This window comes from Callorhinchus milii, unplaced genomic scaffold, assembly GCF_018977255.1.
Source record: "Callorhinchus milii isolate IMCB2004 unplaced genomic scaffold, IMCB_Cmil_1.0 Scaffold1, whole genome shotgun sequence".
Taxonomy (NCBI): domain Eukaryota; kingdom Metazoa; phylum Chordata; class Chondrichthyes; order Chimaeriformes; family Callorhinchidae; genus Callorhinchus; species Callorhinchus milii.
Genome location: NW_024704742.1, coordinates 14,691,431 through 14,709,573, shown reverse-complemented (window position 1 = coordinate 14,709,573; position 18,143 = coordinate 14,691,431). Strand labels below are relative to the sequence as shown.

Below are 18,143 nucleotides of genomic sequence, written 5' to 3'. Positions count from 1 at the left end.
TTTCATGTCTTCTAGACATCTCAAAGCACTTCAAAGAATAAAGCGAATTGACTGTATATTTGTGGGCGAAACGTGGCAGCCAATTGCACATAGCAGTGTCCCACAAACAGTCATGGATTGAAGTGAACAATTTTTTATTATTGTTTTTTTTCTTGAGGGATTATTATTATAATTCTAGTTGGAACTATGTAATAATGTGAATACTTAATTAAAACACATAAAGAAATATTTTTGACATAAATACTCATATTGTTGAAACTTCTATGACAATGCTCCACCTTATAAAAATCTGATTTTAGAATTTTCAATCTAAGCTATGCGCACAATAACCTGATTCAGAATACCAGGGGTTGTGAGTGAGCCCTTCCCCAAAATAGTGCCAGGCAAAGTACACTTCAAATGAGATGGATGCGGATAGAGAAGGTAGGGAGAAAATTAGAATCTCAATTCCTCCACATCTATTCTTACACCAAAGTTGATGAAATGGTTGAAAGAGCATAATATGGGTATTGTCCACATAAGCAAAAACACAAAAGTTTCAAAACCGCTGCCAGTAGTTATCCTGAAGAAGATTCACCCATTAATGCAACACCGACATCTTTCAACGCAATTTTACTTAGTGAGCTAATATTCAAGACCAACACCCCAGTTGGCAAGCTTCTTCAAATAAAGTCAACTATTCTCATCTGCCTGTTCCGATGAAATTATAAATCCCAATGCACTAAATATAAACAATTAAGTAGCAAAACATTAGTTCTAGTGTACAACACTAAAGTAAGATGGCAATGTTTGGGACCTGTTGAGGAATAAGATAAAATCCCTGCACTACTTACAAAACATTCTGCTGCATCATCCATTAGACCTAGCTGAAAACGATGCTCATCTTTGAAGCTTTCAGCCAAAGCACTACGTAAAGCATCTGATGGGAGGGCTTTTTCCCTGCTATGTTGAAATTGAGAAAATATATTCTGCAAGAAAAGTGAATATAAAAAATTTGCAAGTGTAAAAAGGGCACCAAGAATATATAACAATCCATTTTATTTAGACCAAAGAATTAAAATGCAATGATTTCAACATAAAACTACTGGTTTCACGCCTCTACATCACTGCGTTGCCACTGTGCTCGAACATGCGGTTGGGCACATGTGGTTTCATCATCTGATGAACATGCTTCTTGAATTTGCTGGCCATTATTAGAGGAATCTACAGCCAACCAACCCAAAATCAGAGGGTACACAACCAAATAGGCATATTCATGGGATGAAGAATAAAATTAAAGAATGAATCAACATCCATCTTTCAGAACAAATAAAACAAGAGGCATTTATAAGATCAGCAAGACGTACTAAAAAGCACAAGCTTTTTCTCTTTCCGAAAAATGTTAGGTATGGAATTTAATTTAAAATTCATCCATTGTTAATAAAATCCATTACTATTGATTTGTTGATTAAAAGCAGACCAACATCAAGATTTGAAATGTCAGTGCTGAAAATACAAAGTTGTACTTCCTGGGATAGTTAACTGTACAGAAATGGAAAATAATTAATTGGTTATTCCATAGTTGGAACAATCAATGAACATTAAAGATCAACTTTACCTTCAAAGCACAAAATATGCAAGCGTTTCCCAAGCACACGTGTCCCGGAAGCTGTCTCAAACTTCGTCTAAAAATATCTAGGTGCCATAGAACCTACAAAACAAAATTACTATATAAACAGCAGTTCTTCAGGTAAAAAAAACTAATTTCCAAAAATACCATTGCCATCAAATATAAAATATACTTAAAATATAAAACTATCTTCTTATTGTACTTATTGAGTTTGCATTCATTGCAGATACCCGATACCATCAGCACAATAACCCCTTCCGTTGAGGTAAGATTTTTGGTAGGTCAATTTACTCAAGTTAATCAGTATACATATCCTACATGGCATCTTATTTATAGAATAAATGTACTGGAAATATATCAAGATGGGTCAGTGACAAAGTGTTGTCAACATCTGAAATCTAACTAAATACGAGTAAATCTAGAACCTGGAGTAATTTCTCCCACCAAATCAATTGTTTCGTAAAGTCAATTGCCACAATCCCAGAGTCCTGCCTGCATCCCAATGTGAGAAAAATGTAATGCGTCACAAAAATGCGATGAGATGCTGTATCAAATACAAGGATTATTATTATTAAAAAAGCCACTGTCAAGCGCACTGGGATGCTACACTGCGTGAGGGTGCTATATAAATGCAAGTTGTTGTTGTTGACTACAGTATATAGATTAGCATAGTTTGCAGGCTGTAAACATAGCCTAAGCAAGTGGGAGTTAATGATATCCACTGAACCTTATTTAATGTGTTACGAACTCACTGACACTTCCAGGAGCCTCTGTTCACATTTTATATATTTATAGATCCATACTTTTATTGTTCAATGAATCCAATTTGATTAGATAGAATCAGCTGTTATGCTGCATAAGGTGATTCTCAAAACTAAAAATTATAATTTTGCAGTGAATAGTTAATTATTATTGTGCAGTCCTGTAGCTTAGTGGTTAGAGCACTTGCCTCGCAAGCAAGATGACCTGGGTTTAATTCCTGGACAGGGTGGAAGTTTCCTTACTCCACAAGCCTCTATTTACCTAGCACTAAATCACAGAATCTTATAGCACAGAAGGAGGCCATTCAGCCCATTGTGTCTGTTTATTAGGTTTGCTTTTCTGGGGATAATAATCCCTTCCAAAAAAATAATAATAATTTGGTCACTCAATCCACAACTGTTTGTGGGACACTGCTGTGCACAATTGGCTGCTGTATTTCACCCACAAAATACAGTTAATTCACTTTACAGTATATTCTGGAAGCACTTTGACACATCTAGAAAATGTGATAAGACACTATATCAAATGCAGCGATTATTATTATGTTCTGCAAGTCTGTACATCCAGAGGTTAGTTTGTAAATTCTCCATTTCAATTGATGTCAATTACTGTAAGTCAAAACACCATTTCTGTGCTGAATGTAATTACTATTATCACCTGCTGTGTTAGTTTCCTTTAAAGAGTAAAATCATCAAGATTTAACAGTTCTATAAACAACTGGAAATTTAGTGTCCAAAAATAAAGGTGAATAGGTACATATATGGCAAAACAGTGTAATTAACTGCAACAAGGACAGACATCCTTAGATTCAGATCAAAGCAATTGCTAGAGGCACAGAAAGTCAGAGAAACTGCACTTATTGGCAAAACCCAGAATTCCCAAACTGTAACACAGTACAACACTTGTTCCAATAATCCTTAACAAGCAATTGTTAATCCCACAGATAGTTGGCAAAACTGGTTTCCTGATGTGCCCATTAACTGATGCAAGAATTCCTGAAATAGCAGACGTCAACAAAGGCCAGCAGAAGCTGGAAATAGGAGAATATAAAGTGCAATGAGCCACTACCCTGCATGAAGGATACTTTATAAATACAAGCTGTTGTTGAATTATTTTCAGTGTATAGATTAAGAGTTATTTAAAAAAAAGGTACTAGGTAAACACTCCTCTCAATCATATAAAGCAACCATCAATCGTTAAGACATTTGCACCAAGTATACAAGAACCCATCGGCCCATTCAGGTAAGTGCAAAAAGATCCAATGGGACGATCCGAAAATAGATCTTTCTCCTAGACAACAATCTTCCAAAATAAATGTCATGGAAGTTTGTAACACAATGGTGTGTGCAACAGATTGTCATGCTTGAGGTCAAAATACAGTCATTACACTTTACAGTATGTCCTGTGAAGCACTTTGACATTTTCTCTACATGAAACAAATATTTATATATAAAAATATATATCTATATCAAATACAAAAATTATTACTACTAACATCACAAAATCTGCTGTGCTAAATTAATTACTCTAGTATCGCTTGGGCAATTTAAGAATTGGTCACATGACGTAGAAATAGCTATGAAATGTTGATTTAGCCATTCTTCAGCAAGACCTGACCCTTCCAGCAAGAGCTAGCGAACCCCTCCCTTTCCTTATGGTGCCACTTCAAGCATTTGCAACTGGGAATTTTCCTTTAATATGACTTCACCAAAAGGAATTTACTCTGCACAAATTATCTCCAAGGACAAAACATAGCAGAATTGTAATCGACAGTGTGATTTTATCATAGGAATTATATGGAGTCCTGTAGCTCAGCGGTTAGAGCATGCGCCTCGCAAGTGAGAGACCTGGGTTAGATTCCCAACAGAGCAAGACGTGGACAAGCTTCCTTACTCCACATGCCCATGATACCTGTTTACTTAGCAGTAAGTAGGAACCCGGTTGTTAGTCTGTTGGCGCATTGCTTTTCTGGGGGTAACATTTCCTTAAGAATTTTTATAAAAAATAAATTGGTCACTCAATCCACGACTGTCTATGGGACACTGCTGCTGAAGCACTTTGAGATGTCTTGAAGATGTGATAATAATAATCCTTGCATTTGATATAGAGCCTTATCACGTCTTTGCAACATCTCAAAGCGCTACACAGAATGTAGTGTTAAGTGAATTGACTGTTTATTTTGTGAGCGAAAGGTGGCAACCAATTGCACACAGCTGTGTGCATGTGTATTGTTCCAGAAGAGAATTTTGGAATTTAATTCACTTTTATTCATATATTTAGGCAATGCAAGAGTGCAAATCCTGGAGAAGCATTATTGACATAATAATGGTATCGTCAATCAAAAGTAAAAGCATACATACAAAACAAGAAAAATCACATTTGTGAGCTCTGTTGAAAAGTGGGTTGGATTTACTTTGTGTGTGGCCTAAACATAGTTAGTAAAGGTGTGAATGCATTCTTTACAACAGGAACCAGATGGGGGTGGGGCAGAGGGGCGTAAATGAAACATTGCTATATCAAATTACAAGCAAAAGCAGTGCCAGTGTTGAGCAGGAGAAACTAAGTAGCATGTTTGAGCTGAGTAAGAGCTGGTAGATGGAGCTGCTCAATGATGTTCATGAGAGGGACGAAACTGTATAGGAGGAATGTTGCATTTGATAAGAGTTTTTCACATAGGGAGTTCATCGCAAAGTCTTTCACAGGATATATTAGAAAGTAGTTAATGTGAAAGCTGTGGGCGAATGTTGCAGCCGATTTAAGTAGGAGAAAGATAAATAAAGAGCAGCCTAAAAGGTAGGCTTTGGAACTGTTTGAAAGCAGAGAGGGAAGGTTCAAAATGGAGAAATAGAGAGAGAGTTCAAGAAAATGGGGACAAGATGGCTGAAGACTTGCTCACCGAACAGTCAGACACAGGTCAGGGGGCATGAAAGAGGACATGGAGCAGGTCAAGTACTAGACCACGGGAAAGTATGACTGCAGGAAATTAGGAGGGTGGGTAAGGAAGTGGAAGCTTCTGAAAGTTATGAGGATCTTGGTTAATCTGATGGAAATGGGAAGCCAGTGGAACTTGGTGAGGATCGGCTGCTGGCGTGCAGAGCCTGGTAGAGAAAGGAAACAAACTACAGAGTTCTGCAGGGTGGAGAGAAAGCCTGAAATGGCGAGCAAAGGAGCGCATCAGAAACGATGAAGACAAGGATGAGGGTTTGGCTGCATTGATTGATGGTGAAGTAGGCGTGGAGGCAGATGATTTTACAGGGATGGAGGAAAGCAGACTTGTTCAAAGACCAGATGAAAGACTTAAAATTAATCTATGAATTCAAACCCTAACGTGGACCTTGAAACCATAACTGTCTTACTGAGTGCTACAAATTGAGCCATACTGACAATGCCATGTATACCAAAACTGAGGAACGGACTCAATCCTTATCTGCAATACGCTGTTGCACTAGTTATCAATCTCAGCACTCCACTGTGCAAGTGTCTAAAATACTTTCAGTCTTAGTTTTACCACTATGTGTTGTGAGAGATTTAGTTTGCCAGGTGTATAGCACATTCAGAAATCCCATCACCATACATGAGTCTCCAAACCAAATTGCTGAGAGTTCCACATATTCGTGGTTTCCATTTATCCGGTACGGAATAAAGAGGTTGCATCCTTCTCATCTAATCTAGAGTTTAGGCACGGGTTAGCAAGAGCCAATGTTTAGGGACCCCAGAGGGTGTTTCAGCAAGTCTAGGAAGTAACATCAGCTGTGCTTCCTGCACATAGGGCTAAAAAACGGTGACAGCACCATATTAAATGGAACTTAATATTAATAGCAAAAATTATAATGCACCTTTCACTTCAGGAGTAAGTCTTAAAGTGCTTCACAAGATTTTATTAAGTGGAGTGACTGTATACTTCTAGGTGAATGCAGCAAACCAACTACACACAGGAATTTAATTATACAGTTAATATAACCATATAGCTTGGCAATGTAAATGGCTGGCAAGCTTCAAGTTGCTTCATCAGATAGGACTTCTCTACTGGTTACATTTCGAGTTTCTATATGAACATAATTTGAATTTTCACCTGCACAATACTGTGTGTACACTGAAGAATATACTTTTACCTTCAACACACGGGATTGATAGCAGATGGGTAGATAATAATAATAATCCTTGCATTTTATATAGCATCTTAGCACATCTTCAAGACATCTCAAAGTCCTTCACAGAATATACTGTAAAGTGAATAGACTTATGCGTGAAATGCAGCAGGCAAATGCCCCCAGCAGTGTCCCACAAACAGTCATGGATTGAAGTGACCAATTTATTATTATTATTAATATTTTTAAAGGAATTATTATCCTCGGAAAAGCAATCCTCCAATGGACTAACAACCGTGTTCCTACCCTAGGTAAACAGAGGTGTGTGTTGTAAGAAAAGTGGCCCAACATTTTGCCCTGCTGGGAACTAAACCCAGATCAGTCACTTGCCAGCCAAGTGCTCTAACCACTGAGCTACAGGACTCCATATTGATAGAGGGCACACCTTTCTAACATGGGAAGCTCAGTGTAAAAACAACAACTTGCATTTATATAGCGCCCTTCACATGGGGTAGCAGCCCAGAGAGCTTGAGAGTGGCAGAGTCTGACACTGAGCCAGGGTGAGCGGGAGGTAACCGTAAGCACGATCAAAAAGGAAGGTCTTTTGATGGGATGTAGTTCACCTGTCTTATAATAGCATCATAAGGCAGATACACCACACTTTCAGTTAGTATGGGTCCTCAGCAGACCTTCACTAAACACAAGGCAGCACAATATAGAACAATGCTGTATCATTGTGCGGGTGCGTGTGTGTGTGTATGTGTATACACACACTCAGGCCTGCACCACACTGTCTACCTACAGTCTGACCTAGTTATAACAATAATCCTTGCATTTGACATAGGCACCTTATCACGTATTTAGACGTCTCAAAGCGCTTCACAGAATATACCGTAAAGTGAATTGACAATATATTTTGTGGGCGAGTATAATGCTGGATCAGCTACAACGTGGAAATAGTGTAGCCCCATAAGGCACTGAAGTGTGGTACACATCCTGCACATTACGTGCTGGTGCACCAGGCTCAGTAATATCAGCAGCAACCCTGGAGATGCGTATCAGCAGCTGCAGTATAACAATTCTATTACAACACTGGGTCGCATGACAAGATCTCCAAATACCCTATTGTGACAGGATTGGATTGTATGAATCTCCTCTCATCTACACCACATTATGTATAAGGAAAGGAATATATATTCTATAAAGAGAAAACTACATTCTTACCTACCCCATACTGTGTAATATATTTGCCCAAAAAACCCACAATCACAACCCTTTACACTAAACCCTGAGAAGCACTTTGAGACAGTTGCCCAACATGAAACAAACAAATTACATTTGTAAAGTGCCTTTCAAGATGGGAGGACATTCAAAGGTGCTGGACAGTCAGGGATTTGGAACCAAGCAGGGGGTTGGGATCAGGAGGGATGGAGTGCATGGAGGGTAAGGGTAGGAGGGTGGTCGAATGAGCAGTCGAAGAGGAGGGTCTTGAGACATGCTTTGAAGGAGGTAAGGGAGGGAGCAAGACAAATGGATTGTGGGATGGAGTTCCAAAGGATGGGTGCAGAGAAGTTGAAGGCTTGACCACCTATGGAGGGGCAGGCTGGGGGGCTGAGATCAGGCCACAGCCTGCTGAGCGGAGGGAGCGGACAGGTTGATAAGGGGTTAGCAGGTCACTGAGGCAGGAAGGAGGGTCTTGAGGATGAGAATTTTGAACTCTATCCTCTGGGGAATGGGGAGCCAGGCTTGGGTGGTGGTGATAGGGCCATGCAGACTGGTGCTGGAGGAAACGAGCTGGAGATCCAGAAAATCTGCAGCGTATGGAGGAAAGGGTTGGGAAGGCCAACAAGCAGGGAGTTGCCGCAGTCGAGCCTAGATGTAGAAACAACAACATTAGTAGAACGCCTTTCACGTCAGGAGGAAGTCCCAAGGTGCTGGACAATCAGTGTTTCAGACGCGAACTGGAGGTCAGGATCAAGGAGGGTGGAGGGGAAGGAGGGTGATCAAAGGCACGGTCGGAGGGTCTTGAAACGTGTCTTGAAGGAGGCAAGGGAGGGGTTGAGGCAGAGGGACTGAGGGGTGGAGTTCCAGAGGGTGGGGGCAAAGTGGCTGAAGGCCCACCAATGGTACGGCAGGCGAGGCAGGGGACATGAAAGGGCGTTATTACATTTTAAGAATTACTATTCTATAATGTATTATATATGAACACGTTGATCTGCTTCACACTGTGTGATACTATGAGTCCTATGTATATATTAATACACTCATATCTGTGCCACTGTGTACTGTGTAATATATACAAATACTCTTTCCGATACCATACAATGTGCAATATATATGATTATATTCTTACTTATACCATTGTGTGATAATATGTGTTTTATGCACACACACTGACACATGTTCTATCTAAATGTGTATAGTATTAACTGTACTACTGTGATACTATGTATAATATCTGAATACATTCTTGCCTGTAAATACTGTTTAATATATATTTGTGGGCAAAACATTTGTGCACAGCAGTGTCCCACAAACAGTCGTGGATTGAGTGATCAAATAATTGTTTTTGGAAAGACCTGGCCTCGATTCCCAGCAGAGCAAAACCTTGGGCAAGTTTCCTTACTCCACCCACAAACCTGATAATAATCCCTCGAGAAAAAAAATAAGAAATTGGTTACTTCAATCCACGACTGTTTATAGGACACTGTTGCGTGCAATTGGCTGCCGCGTTTCACCCACAAATATACACAATCAAGTCACTTCACAGTATATTCTGTGAAGCTGTTTTGAGACATCTGGAAGACATGAAAATCGCTAAATCAAATGCAAGCAATATTGTTTTATTATTATCATCATCATCATCCCCGGAAAAGCGATCCACCAATCGACTAACAACCAGGTTCCTACTTACTGCTCAGTAAACAAAGGCGTGTGTAAGGAAACTTGCACAATGTTTCACCCTGTGGAGGGTGTGAACACTGTGTAATAAATCCAGTATATATGTGAACATGTCCTACCTATACAGTAGCGTAATACACTTACCTGTACTACACTGTGCGATACGATGTGTAATGGGGTTATCTGATATACACTATACAGATGTGAGTGAACACCCTCTTACCTGCACCGCGCTGTTGAGGAAGCAGCTGTTCTCGCCGGGTCCGTTGAGCAGTCCCTTGGTGGGGGCCAGGGAGAGCATACTGCCGGGCTGGTAGCCGCTCCGCAGGTTGCCCCCGGGCTTCAGCAGCAGCCTGACCCAGGCCATCCCCCTTTTCCCGCGGACCCCGAGATCGACAAACGAAGTAAAAGACCGGGCGCTCTTCAGCCGCCCGGGAGAGGGGAGGAGAGCAGCGAGTGCGGGAGTGGAGCGGCCCGGGGGCCGCCGAGGCGGTGGAGGTGAGGGAGCGGCCCTGGTGCACACGCAGGTGAGGCCGGCGCCGTCTTCAAGTCAAGCTCATGGCCCCCCCCTTGCCGGTGAGCAGGGTGTGGGGGGAAATAGTCCTCCTCGGATCACCTCACCTTCTCGGCTCCCTGTCCCCGCATGCCCCGAGCTTGGCAATAGCTCCGGCGGTTTGCCCCTTTTACGCCAACCCCTGTATGTGAGAGAGACGGAGTGGGACCCACTTCCTCCCGCTGGACGCGCACTGACTGAATGTCCGTCCGTCCACCCGCGCCGACTCCCAGCGCTCAGTGCGACCAACAGTCGGACACAGCTCGAGAATCCGGCGGAACGCGCCCGCCAACCGCCACCGCTCGAGCGAGGAAACCGCCACCACCGCCTACGCGTCACAATAACACAGCCCCACTGTCTCGCGCACGCGCACTGCGCCGCCCCTGAGTTCCGGTCACGTGATTTTGTTGTGTTTTGTCTGTGCTGCGGTCTGAAAGGGGGGGAGTTGATCACGTGACACGAGCGGCACCTCATTACATTGTTCAGGGGTATCCACACCGCGGCGAGAGCATCACGTGGCTACACCTGTGTACACAGTACCTACACGTGGGTCTGTACCTCTCTCCAGGACTGTCTGTGGGACACTGCTGTGTGCAATTGGCTGCCGTGTTTCACCCACAATTTTTCAGCACCTTGGGACGTCCTCCCGACGTGAAAGCCGCTATACAAGTGTAATCTTCTTGTTGTTGTTGTACACCACTTAGCCATTGAAACTCCTGTGTCTGGAATGCAGATCCCTTCAAGCCCTGGTACCTCCCTCCTTCCCTCCCTCCCTCCCTCTCCGACCTGCTTACCCCACAACCCACTGCCTCCGTTCGACTGCCATACTTACCCGGACCAATTTCTGTACCCCCATCTCATGAGTTCTGACCAGGCTCCACTGGCTCTCCATCACCAAACGGATCAAGATCCTCACGCTCGTGTTCAAATCCATTCACTCCCTGCACCTCACTACCTCTCCAACCACCGCTCGCTCGACTGACACCGGCCTCCTATTTGTCCCTCGCACCCTCCGCCCCACCATTGGAGGCCACACTTTCAGCCACTACACCCTGAAACTGTGGAACACTCTTCCTCAATCCCTCCGCCTTGCCCCCTCCCCTTTTTCATGTCCCGCCTGAAAACCTTCCTTTTTGACTGTGCTTACGGACACTAACCACCATCAACCCCCGGAGTCAAGCTCCACCACTGTTAAGTGCTCTGAGACCTTAGTCTGCTTGGAGGGTGCTATATAAGTGCAAGTTGTTGTTGGAACCAGCCTTCTACATGTCCCTCGTGCCCTCAATTCTTGGCCAAGCTTTCAGCCGCTAGGCCCTGAAACTCTGAAACACTTTTCCTTGATCCCTCCGCCTTGCCCCTTGCTTCCCCGTCTTTGAGTTGCTCCTGAAGACCTTCCTATTTGACAGTGCCTACGGTCACCACCTTGCTCCGCCAATGTCAAGCTCTCTGGGACGCTACCCTGTGTGAGGGGCACTTTATAAATGCCAGTTGTTGCAAATATCTGCCCTGGAGAGATGCAGACCTCTAATTCCATTAATAATAATAATCCTTGCATTTGATATAGCGTTTTTTGCATCTTCTAGACGTCTCAAAGCACTTCACAGAATATACTGTAAAGTGAATTGACTGTATATTTGTTGGGGAAACGCGGCAGCCAATTGCACACAGCAGTGTCCGACAGACAGTCGTGGATTAAAGAGACCAATTTTGTTATTGTTCTTTTTTAAAGGATTATTATTAGGCGTGTGGAGTAAGGAAACTCACCCAAGGTTTCGCCCTGCCGGGAATCGAACCCAGGTGTCTTACTTTTGAGGCGAATGCTCTAGCCACTGAGCTACAGGACTCAGATGTTGGCAAAAGCCAAGGCTTGGGCACCCCAAACTGTGCAGTTGGGGTACTCCTGAGTTTAACCATCTAATATTATGTAGCTTTGTCCTGCTTTTCCAGCTAGAACCCTATAAGGGTTTGGGTTGCATGAGATGAAGTGGGAAGAACCCTGCTCCCAGTGACTGGTCTGCCTACTCCAAATCTGCTGATGAGCTGTCCTGGCTGATCTGTCATAGCAGTGCCCTGGAGTATTGGTGACCTGCTTGGCTGAGGAATTGACCACCTAAGCCACTATGATGTGTTGACTCAACACCAATATTTCATGTCATTTTAAAGGCAGCTCGGCTTCAAGCAGATCACACTTTCCTCCTCCTTCACCCCAGGAGGATAGGGCATGAGATAGGGCAACGAGTAGAGAGTGATTTTCAGTCACTCGTTTTTCCTGCTGAGCAATTATGGAGTCCTGTAGCTCAGTGGTTAGAGCACTTGCCTTGCAAGCGAGTGCTTGGGTTCAATTCCAGGCAGGGCGAAACCTTGGGCAAGTTTCCTTACTCCACACGCCTAATAATAATTCCTCCAACACAAAAAAAACAATAATAAATTGGTAATTTTCAATCCACGACTGTTTGTAGGACACTGCTGTGTGCAATTGGCTGCCACATTTTTGCCCACAGATATACAGTCAATTCACCTTACAGTATATTTTGTGAAGCACTTTGAGACGTCGAGAAGAGGTGGAAAGCGCTATATCAAATGCAAGGATTATTATTATTATAATTTAATGTTTTAAATTGTTATCTCTAGCCTAATTACAATTTACATTTGCTTACAAGTTAACCTAAATGTTTTGTGGACAGGAAGCTTCTGATGTAAACAAACCTTATGATTGAAATGGATATCAAGAAACTGAAGCAGGATTCTAACTCAGGCCTGCTCTACAACCCTACACTGTCCCATTTCTGACCATCATTCGGTGAATTTTCAGCCTCTTTGTCTGCCCATGTTTTCCCTAAAACCTTTCCCGTTTGCTTTCAAAACCATCTGCAAGCCCATCACCATCAATCTTGTCAGACTCCATTGGATCCCTATTCAACTTTAAGTTCCTCATTCTTCTCTCCAAATTCCTCCATGGCCTTGCCTCAACTCTACATCTGGGATCTCCTGGGATCTTACTCCACACCCACTTCTGACTCTTCCAGCTGCCTGCTTCATGCACCCCCCCCCCCCCCCCCCCGCCCCCTCCTCCCCATCTTCAGTGGGTGAGATTTTCGTAATTTTGTTCATACTGTCTGGAACTCTGCCTCACACTCTCCCTCTTTGTTTTCAAACCATTCTAAAAAGTTTCCCTGTTGATAGTCAACTCTTTCCTAAGCCCACCTTGCAACCTATCGAGACCCCTACTCCACCTCTCCAAAAGGTACTATATAAAGGCAAGTTGCTTAGCAATATATTCAATTATATAAATGTAATCTGGAAAACAAATTACATAACTTCTATGACTTTATAAGTAAAGACTTTTAAAAAAGTGAGTTCTTATTTAGATTTCTTGCTATCAAGACAATGCATCCTACTTACCTAATTTCAGAGCATTGCAGAATGGAAGCCCCAGAGTATGCATTGCATCTGTTGAAGTGTAACCAGCTTTAACTGCATAGTTTGCCTTTAGAAACACTGCCTGGCAAGCTTCCCACTACCTGCCTAGTACCAACCTATCCATTAAGGCTTTGGCTTGCAGGGATGAGACAAGGCAAGTCAGAGTCCACCCTATGCTAAGCCATCCTTCCAAGTTCCCAGTGTCAAGGACCCAGGCCTCTGTGAGTACCTGATGACACATGGTGAATAACCTATGCAGATTCAACACTCTCATAATAATAATAATAATCCTTACATTTGATATAGCGCTTTTCACGTCTTCTAGACATCTCAAAGCGCTTCAAGAATATACTGTAAAGTGTATTGAAAGTATATTTGTGGGTGAAACACGGCAGCCAATTGCGCACAGCAGTGTCCCACAAACAGTTGTGGATTGAAAATGACCAATTTATTATTGTTTTGTTTTTTTGGAGGGATTATTATTAGGTGTGTGGAGCAAGGAAACTTGGATTACAAGGGATATAATAAAATAATAATAATCCTTACATTTGATAAAACACCTTTCACAAGAGGAGGACATCTCAAAGCGGTCAACTAAATGTATGGTAAAGTGAGTATTTTGTATTTTGTATTTTGTAGACAAATACAGCAGCCAACATACAACAACAATATCCTACAATTAGCTATGAAGTGAATGACCGATTTTATTTATGGGTTTGTTAACCTGGAAACTGGGAGAAACTCTCCCTTTTCTTTTTGATCTTGAAACACCACCTGATCAGGCAGAAGGGACCTTAGTTTAAAGACTCATCTGAAGGATGGCTTTCCAACAATGGCAGCACATGCCCAGCACTGCACTGGAGTGTCAGCCCTGGACTATGAGTTCAGAGTCCCAACTGGGAGGGGCGGGAGGGGGGGGCTTGAACCCACAGCCTTCTGACTCAGAGACAAGTGTGCTATCAATTAAGACAAGTTATACCCTGCCTGACTACGCCAGTTATATATTCTCAGAGCCAGTTGAACTCAAGGGAGAACCCACTTCCTTGTCTACCAACAATATTTTTTAGATAGAGTACTCATTTTATTAACTATAAAAGGGTGAAAAGCTGAGTAGATCCATAACAGCTGTGACCCAGACAGATCTTCTGTTTCAACATATGGTGCTCAGCTGACTGAGCTACCTCAGATGTTGTAATCCCTAATAAAAGAAGTCCCTAGATACTTGATGATTCTATTTCTACAATATAGATTATTTTCATCAAAATGTATTTATTAAAATTATCTGTTTCCTTGTTTAATCAACTAAAGTTAAGATTGAAGGTATTAAATTATTGTTCATCAAAAAATCGGACTGTCACCATAAGGTGTAATTTTCCCTTGGTATTTCAAATCCTTCCCTCGTTGTGTGTCAGTTGCTAATTCAGGGAGAGCAATTCATTGTTCTTGTCAACTGTTTGTCACATTCCCACCCAGATCAGTACAGCTGAATGTGCCGTCAGTTTCAGAATGGAGATAGCCTTTCACTAATTTGTTGTCTGTATGATCAATATGTCATTTGAATCCAGAATTGGATTCATTTGATTATTTCTGAAGGCAGAAAAGTTGTATAGGCTATAACAAGCATTCATGTTATTGAATATTTGCTTTTTTTAATCAAATCATTTTGTATTTTCTGACAATTTTTGTTTTACGTATGTGACTAAAAAATAGAATTTTTTTTGTAATTCAGATTCAGACTTAATAAAGTAGAAATTCCTTTCTCTTTTTAAATATTGCCATGGACTCTTTAACATCCACCTGAACAGACAAATGGGACCTCAGATTAACATGTCATCTGAATGTCAGCACTGTCTGACAATGCAGCGCTCCCCAGTATTACTTTGGAGTATCAATTTAGAATGTAAGCTCAAAGTTATGAACCCACAACCTTTTGACTCAGAGGCAAGAATGAAACCAACTGAGCCATTACCAAGACTGGGATTCAGTTTTTGAATGAACAACTTTGAAATTAAGCATTTGGAATGAGCAGCTTGTTCATCTATGAATACACAGGCACTACAATTCACAAGAACGATTTAAGATTATGATGAACTAAGTCCTTCTTTGCCCCTGGAATCACCGATATGTGGAATAGGCTTCAAGCTAAACCAGTTAATGCTGTGTTGTTTAATATCTTTAGAAAATAGCTTGATGACTATCTGGTTAGGGACAGGATTTAAGGGTTATTAAGATAAGTAGATAGAGATGATCAAATGCTGAGAAGAACACAATAGGTCAGGAACTGTTGGGAGCATAGAAAGGTCATATCAGAGAAGTCAAGTGGTCAAATGTATAAATGTTGCATGTAAACCTGGGTAATGTTCTATAGCCTTGTTTCAGTGATGTTTGGGGTGGGGAGAAATAGTGCACAGTTTTCCTCAGGAGATTAAATGGATTAAACTAACACAAGGATTAACATCCTTGCCTCATATTGATTTCCACCCCTGCTAGATTATTCAGCATGTCATTTTGTTGACCCCAGGATGTACATACATACATCTCAAAGGTTATTATTTGCTCCATACTACATCAATGAGAGAATAACCTCATGATGTCTGATATTCTCCTTCACCTGGATTATACAAGTGATCAGTTCACATCACCCAAATTCAAAAATATTATTGTAAAAATTTGATCCACTGTACAGAAATTGTTTTCAGAGAATTTACCAGAGCTACAAATCAGACAGGCTTTGATCTACCCACCTCCGTCCTTAGCTCACAACAAAAGCAGCTGAAACCCTCATCCACACCTTTGCCACTTCCCGGCTGGATTATTCCAATGCCCTCCTCGCTGGTCTCCCCAGCTCCACCATACACATTCAGAACTCTGCCGTCCCGGATTCTCACCCACACAAAACTCCATATCCCCATCACACCAGTCCTTGCCAGGCTCCACTGACTCCCAATTATTCAATGGATTGATTTAAAGACTCCACCTCCAAAAAAAATTTGGCATTCAATCCACGACTGTTTGTGGCATACTGCTGTACCCAATTGGCTGCCATATTCGCCCACAAAATATACAGCCAATAAACTTTACAGTATATTCTGTGAAGAGTTTTGAGATGCCTTAAAGATGTGACAAGGTGCTATGTCAACTGCAACGATTATTATCATTATATATTATAAAATCCCTCTAAATTCTTCAACTTCAATTGCTCCCTCTCTGCTTTCCAAAACCAGTCTAATAACCTACCTCTTTGACTGTTGTTGAATGATAAATGAACATGTCAGCTTTCTGCTTTTTACTCATCAAAAGGATGTTCTCACCAATAGGATTATATTTGTTTTAAATAAAGCTATTGCAAAGACTTAGGTTTAATATTGTTGTCCCTGTCCAATTGAAATATGAAATCACTACCTCCAATTGTTGTTTGATCATCATTATAATATTTGCAATGTGTGTCAATTTCTATATATTTTTGAACATAGACAGATTTTGCATTTTATCCTGGGGCAAGTTCACATTTGGTGAAGAGTATAAAATCACTGCAGATTTCAAAATGATTGTCAGCCGTTGGTGCATCATAATCTCAGGATTTACAGACATCATATTACTTTCATGGTCGTGCCTTACGCCCACTGCTTTTCAGAGATTGAGATTTAATATAAAAATGCTGTATGATCTGCAAGTTAACCCTTAAAATGTCAAGAGGACTATCCACTAATTCTAGCTTTGTACCTTTACAACCTGTGTATTATGATCCTAAAGCAGGCACTGATATTTCAATGATAAAGCTATTTCAAATTCAGATGTAACTGATCATTTTTATATTAGACTTAAGGTAAGCCATTTTATTTGGAAATAAACAACAACAACAGCAAATTACATTTTTAAAGCGCCTTTCACATCAGGAGGATATCCCAAGGTGCAGGACAGTCAGGGATTTGGACCCAAGCGGGATGTTGGGATCAGGAGGGTTTGAGGGCAGGGAGAGTTGGGGTAGGAGAGTGGCTGAATGTATGGTTGAAGAGGAGTGTCTTGAGATGTGCTTTGAATGAGGCAACAGAGGGACCAAGACGAAGGGACTGTGGAATGGAGTTCCAAAGAGTGGGGGCAGAGAAGCTGAAGATCGGACCAACAATGGTGGAGCGGGGCCAGGCAGGGGAGCAAGTCAGATTGATATGGGGTTAGCAGATCAGAGAGGTCGGAAGAAGTAAGGCCGTGGAGGGCCTTGAAGGCGAGGACGAGGATTTCTAACTCTATCCTCTGGTGGAATGGGGACCCAGTGGAGTTGGGCAAAGGTGGGAGCGAGAGAGTTACTTCAAAACATTTCGAGAATATTATTATTAAGAAAATCCACTTGAACTAATGTGATTTTAGACCACAGTGTCTGTCTATTTTATTTTAGCCAACTTCTCTTTTCGCCTCTACTTCAGGTCATTGAAGTTTGTCAAGCAGTCAACAAGCTAATTTTTGAGAACTCACTGTTTGTTTTGGCTGCTTTGTGCTTGTCCTGAATAACTTTTCAAGTGTTTGTTTTTCGTGACTTGTTGCAAGAAACTCCGAGTGCTGATAACTGAAGTGAGATTCCCTCCCACTTATGGATTTATTATTGCTGGAGCTGCTAACTTCTTGTAAACAGCTGTAAATTTACTGCAAATTTACTGTCATATTCTATGTCCTCTGGATACACACATACATATTAGCTTGTGGAAACAAATGTGTGATGATTTCTTATCCAATTCCTTGCGGTTGCCTACCCAGGTATAATCTAATGTCACATTGGACTACAAAATACACAGTGATTAAACTCTACTATATTTCT

At 41.6% G+C, this 18,143-nt stretch overlaps 1 protein-coding gene across 1 annotated transcript in view; it reads right to left on the bottom strand.

Moving 5' to 3' along the window:
* LOC103177369 (inactive ubiquitin carboxyl-terminal hydrolase 53) overlaps positions 1 to 9,743 on the bottom strand; it is a 42,183-nt gene extending 32,440 nt beyond the window's left edge. The window contains exons 1-3 of the mRNA XM_007891496.2: positions 9,584 to 9,743; positions 1,598 to 1,690; positions 834 to 968 (exon numbers count right to left, since the gene is read on the bottom strand). Coding sequence (XP_007889687.1) covers positions 834 to 968; positions 1,598 to 1,690; positions 9,584 to 9,727 — 372 coding nt within the window. The 5' untranslated portion in view covers positions 9,728 to 9,743. The remainder of the gene's footprint in view (positions 1 to 833; positions 969 to 1,597; positions 1,691 to 9,583) is intronic.
* Between the last annotated feature and the right edge of the window lie 8,400 nt (positions 9,744 to 18,143).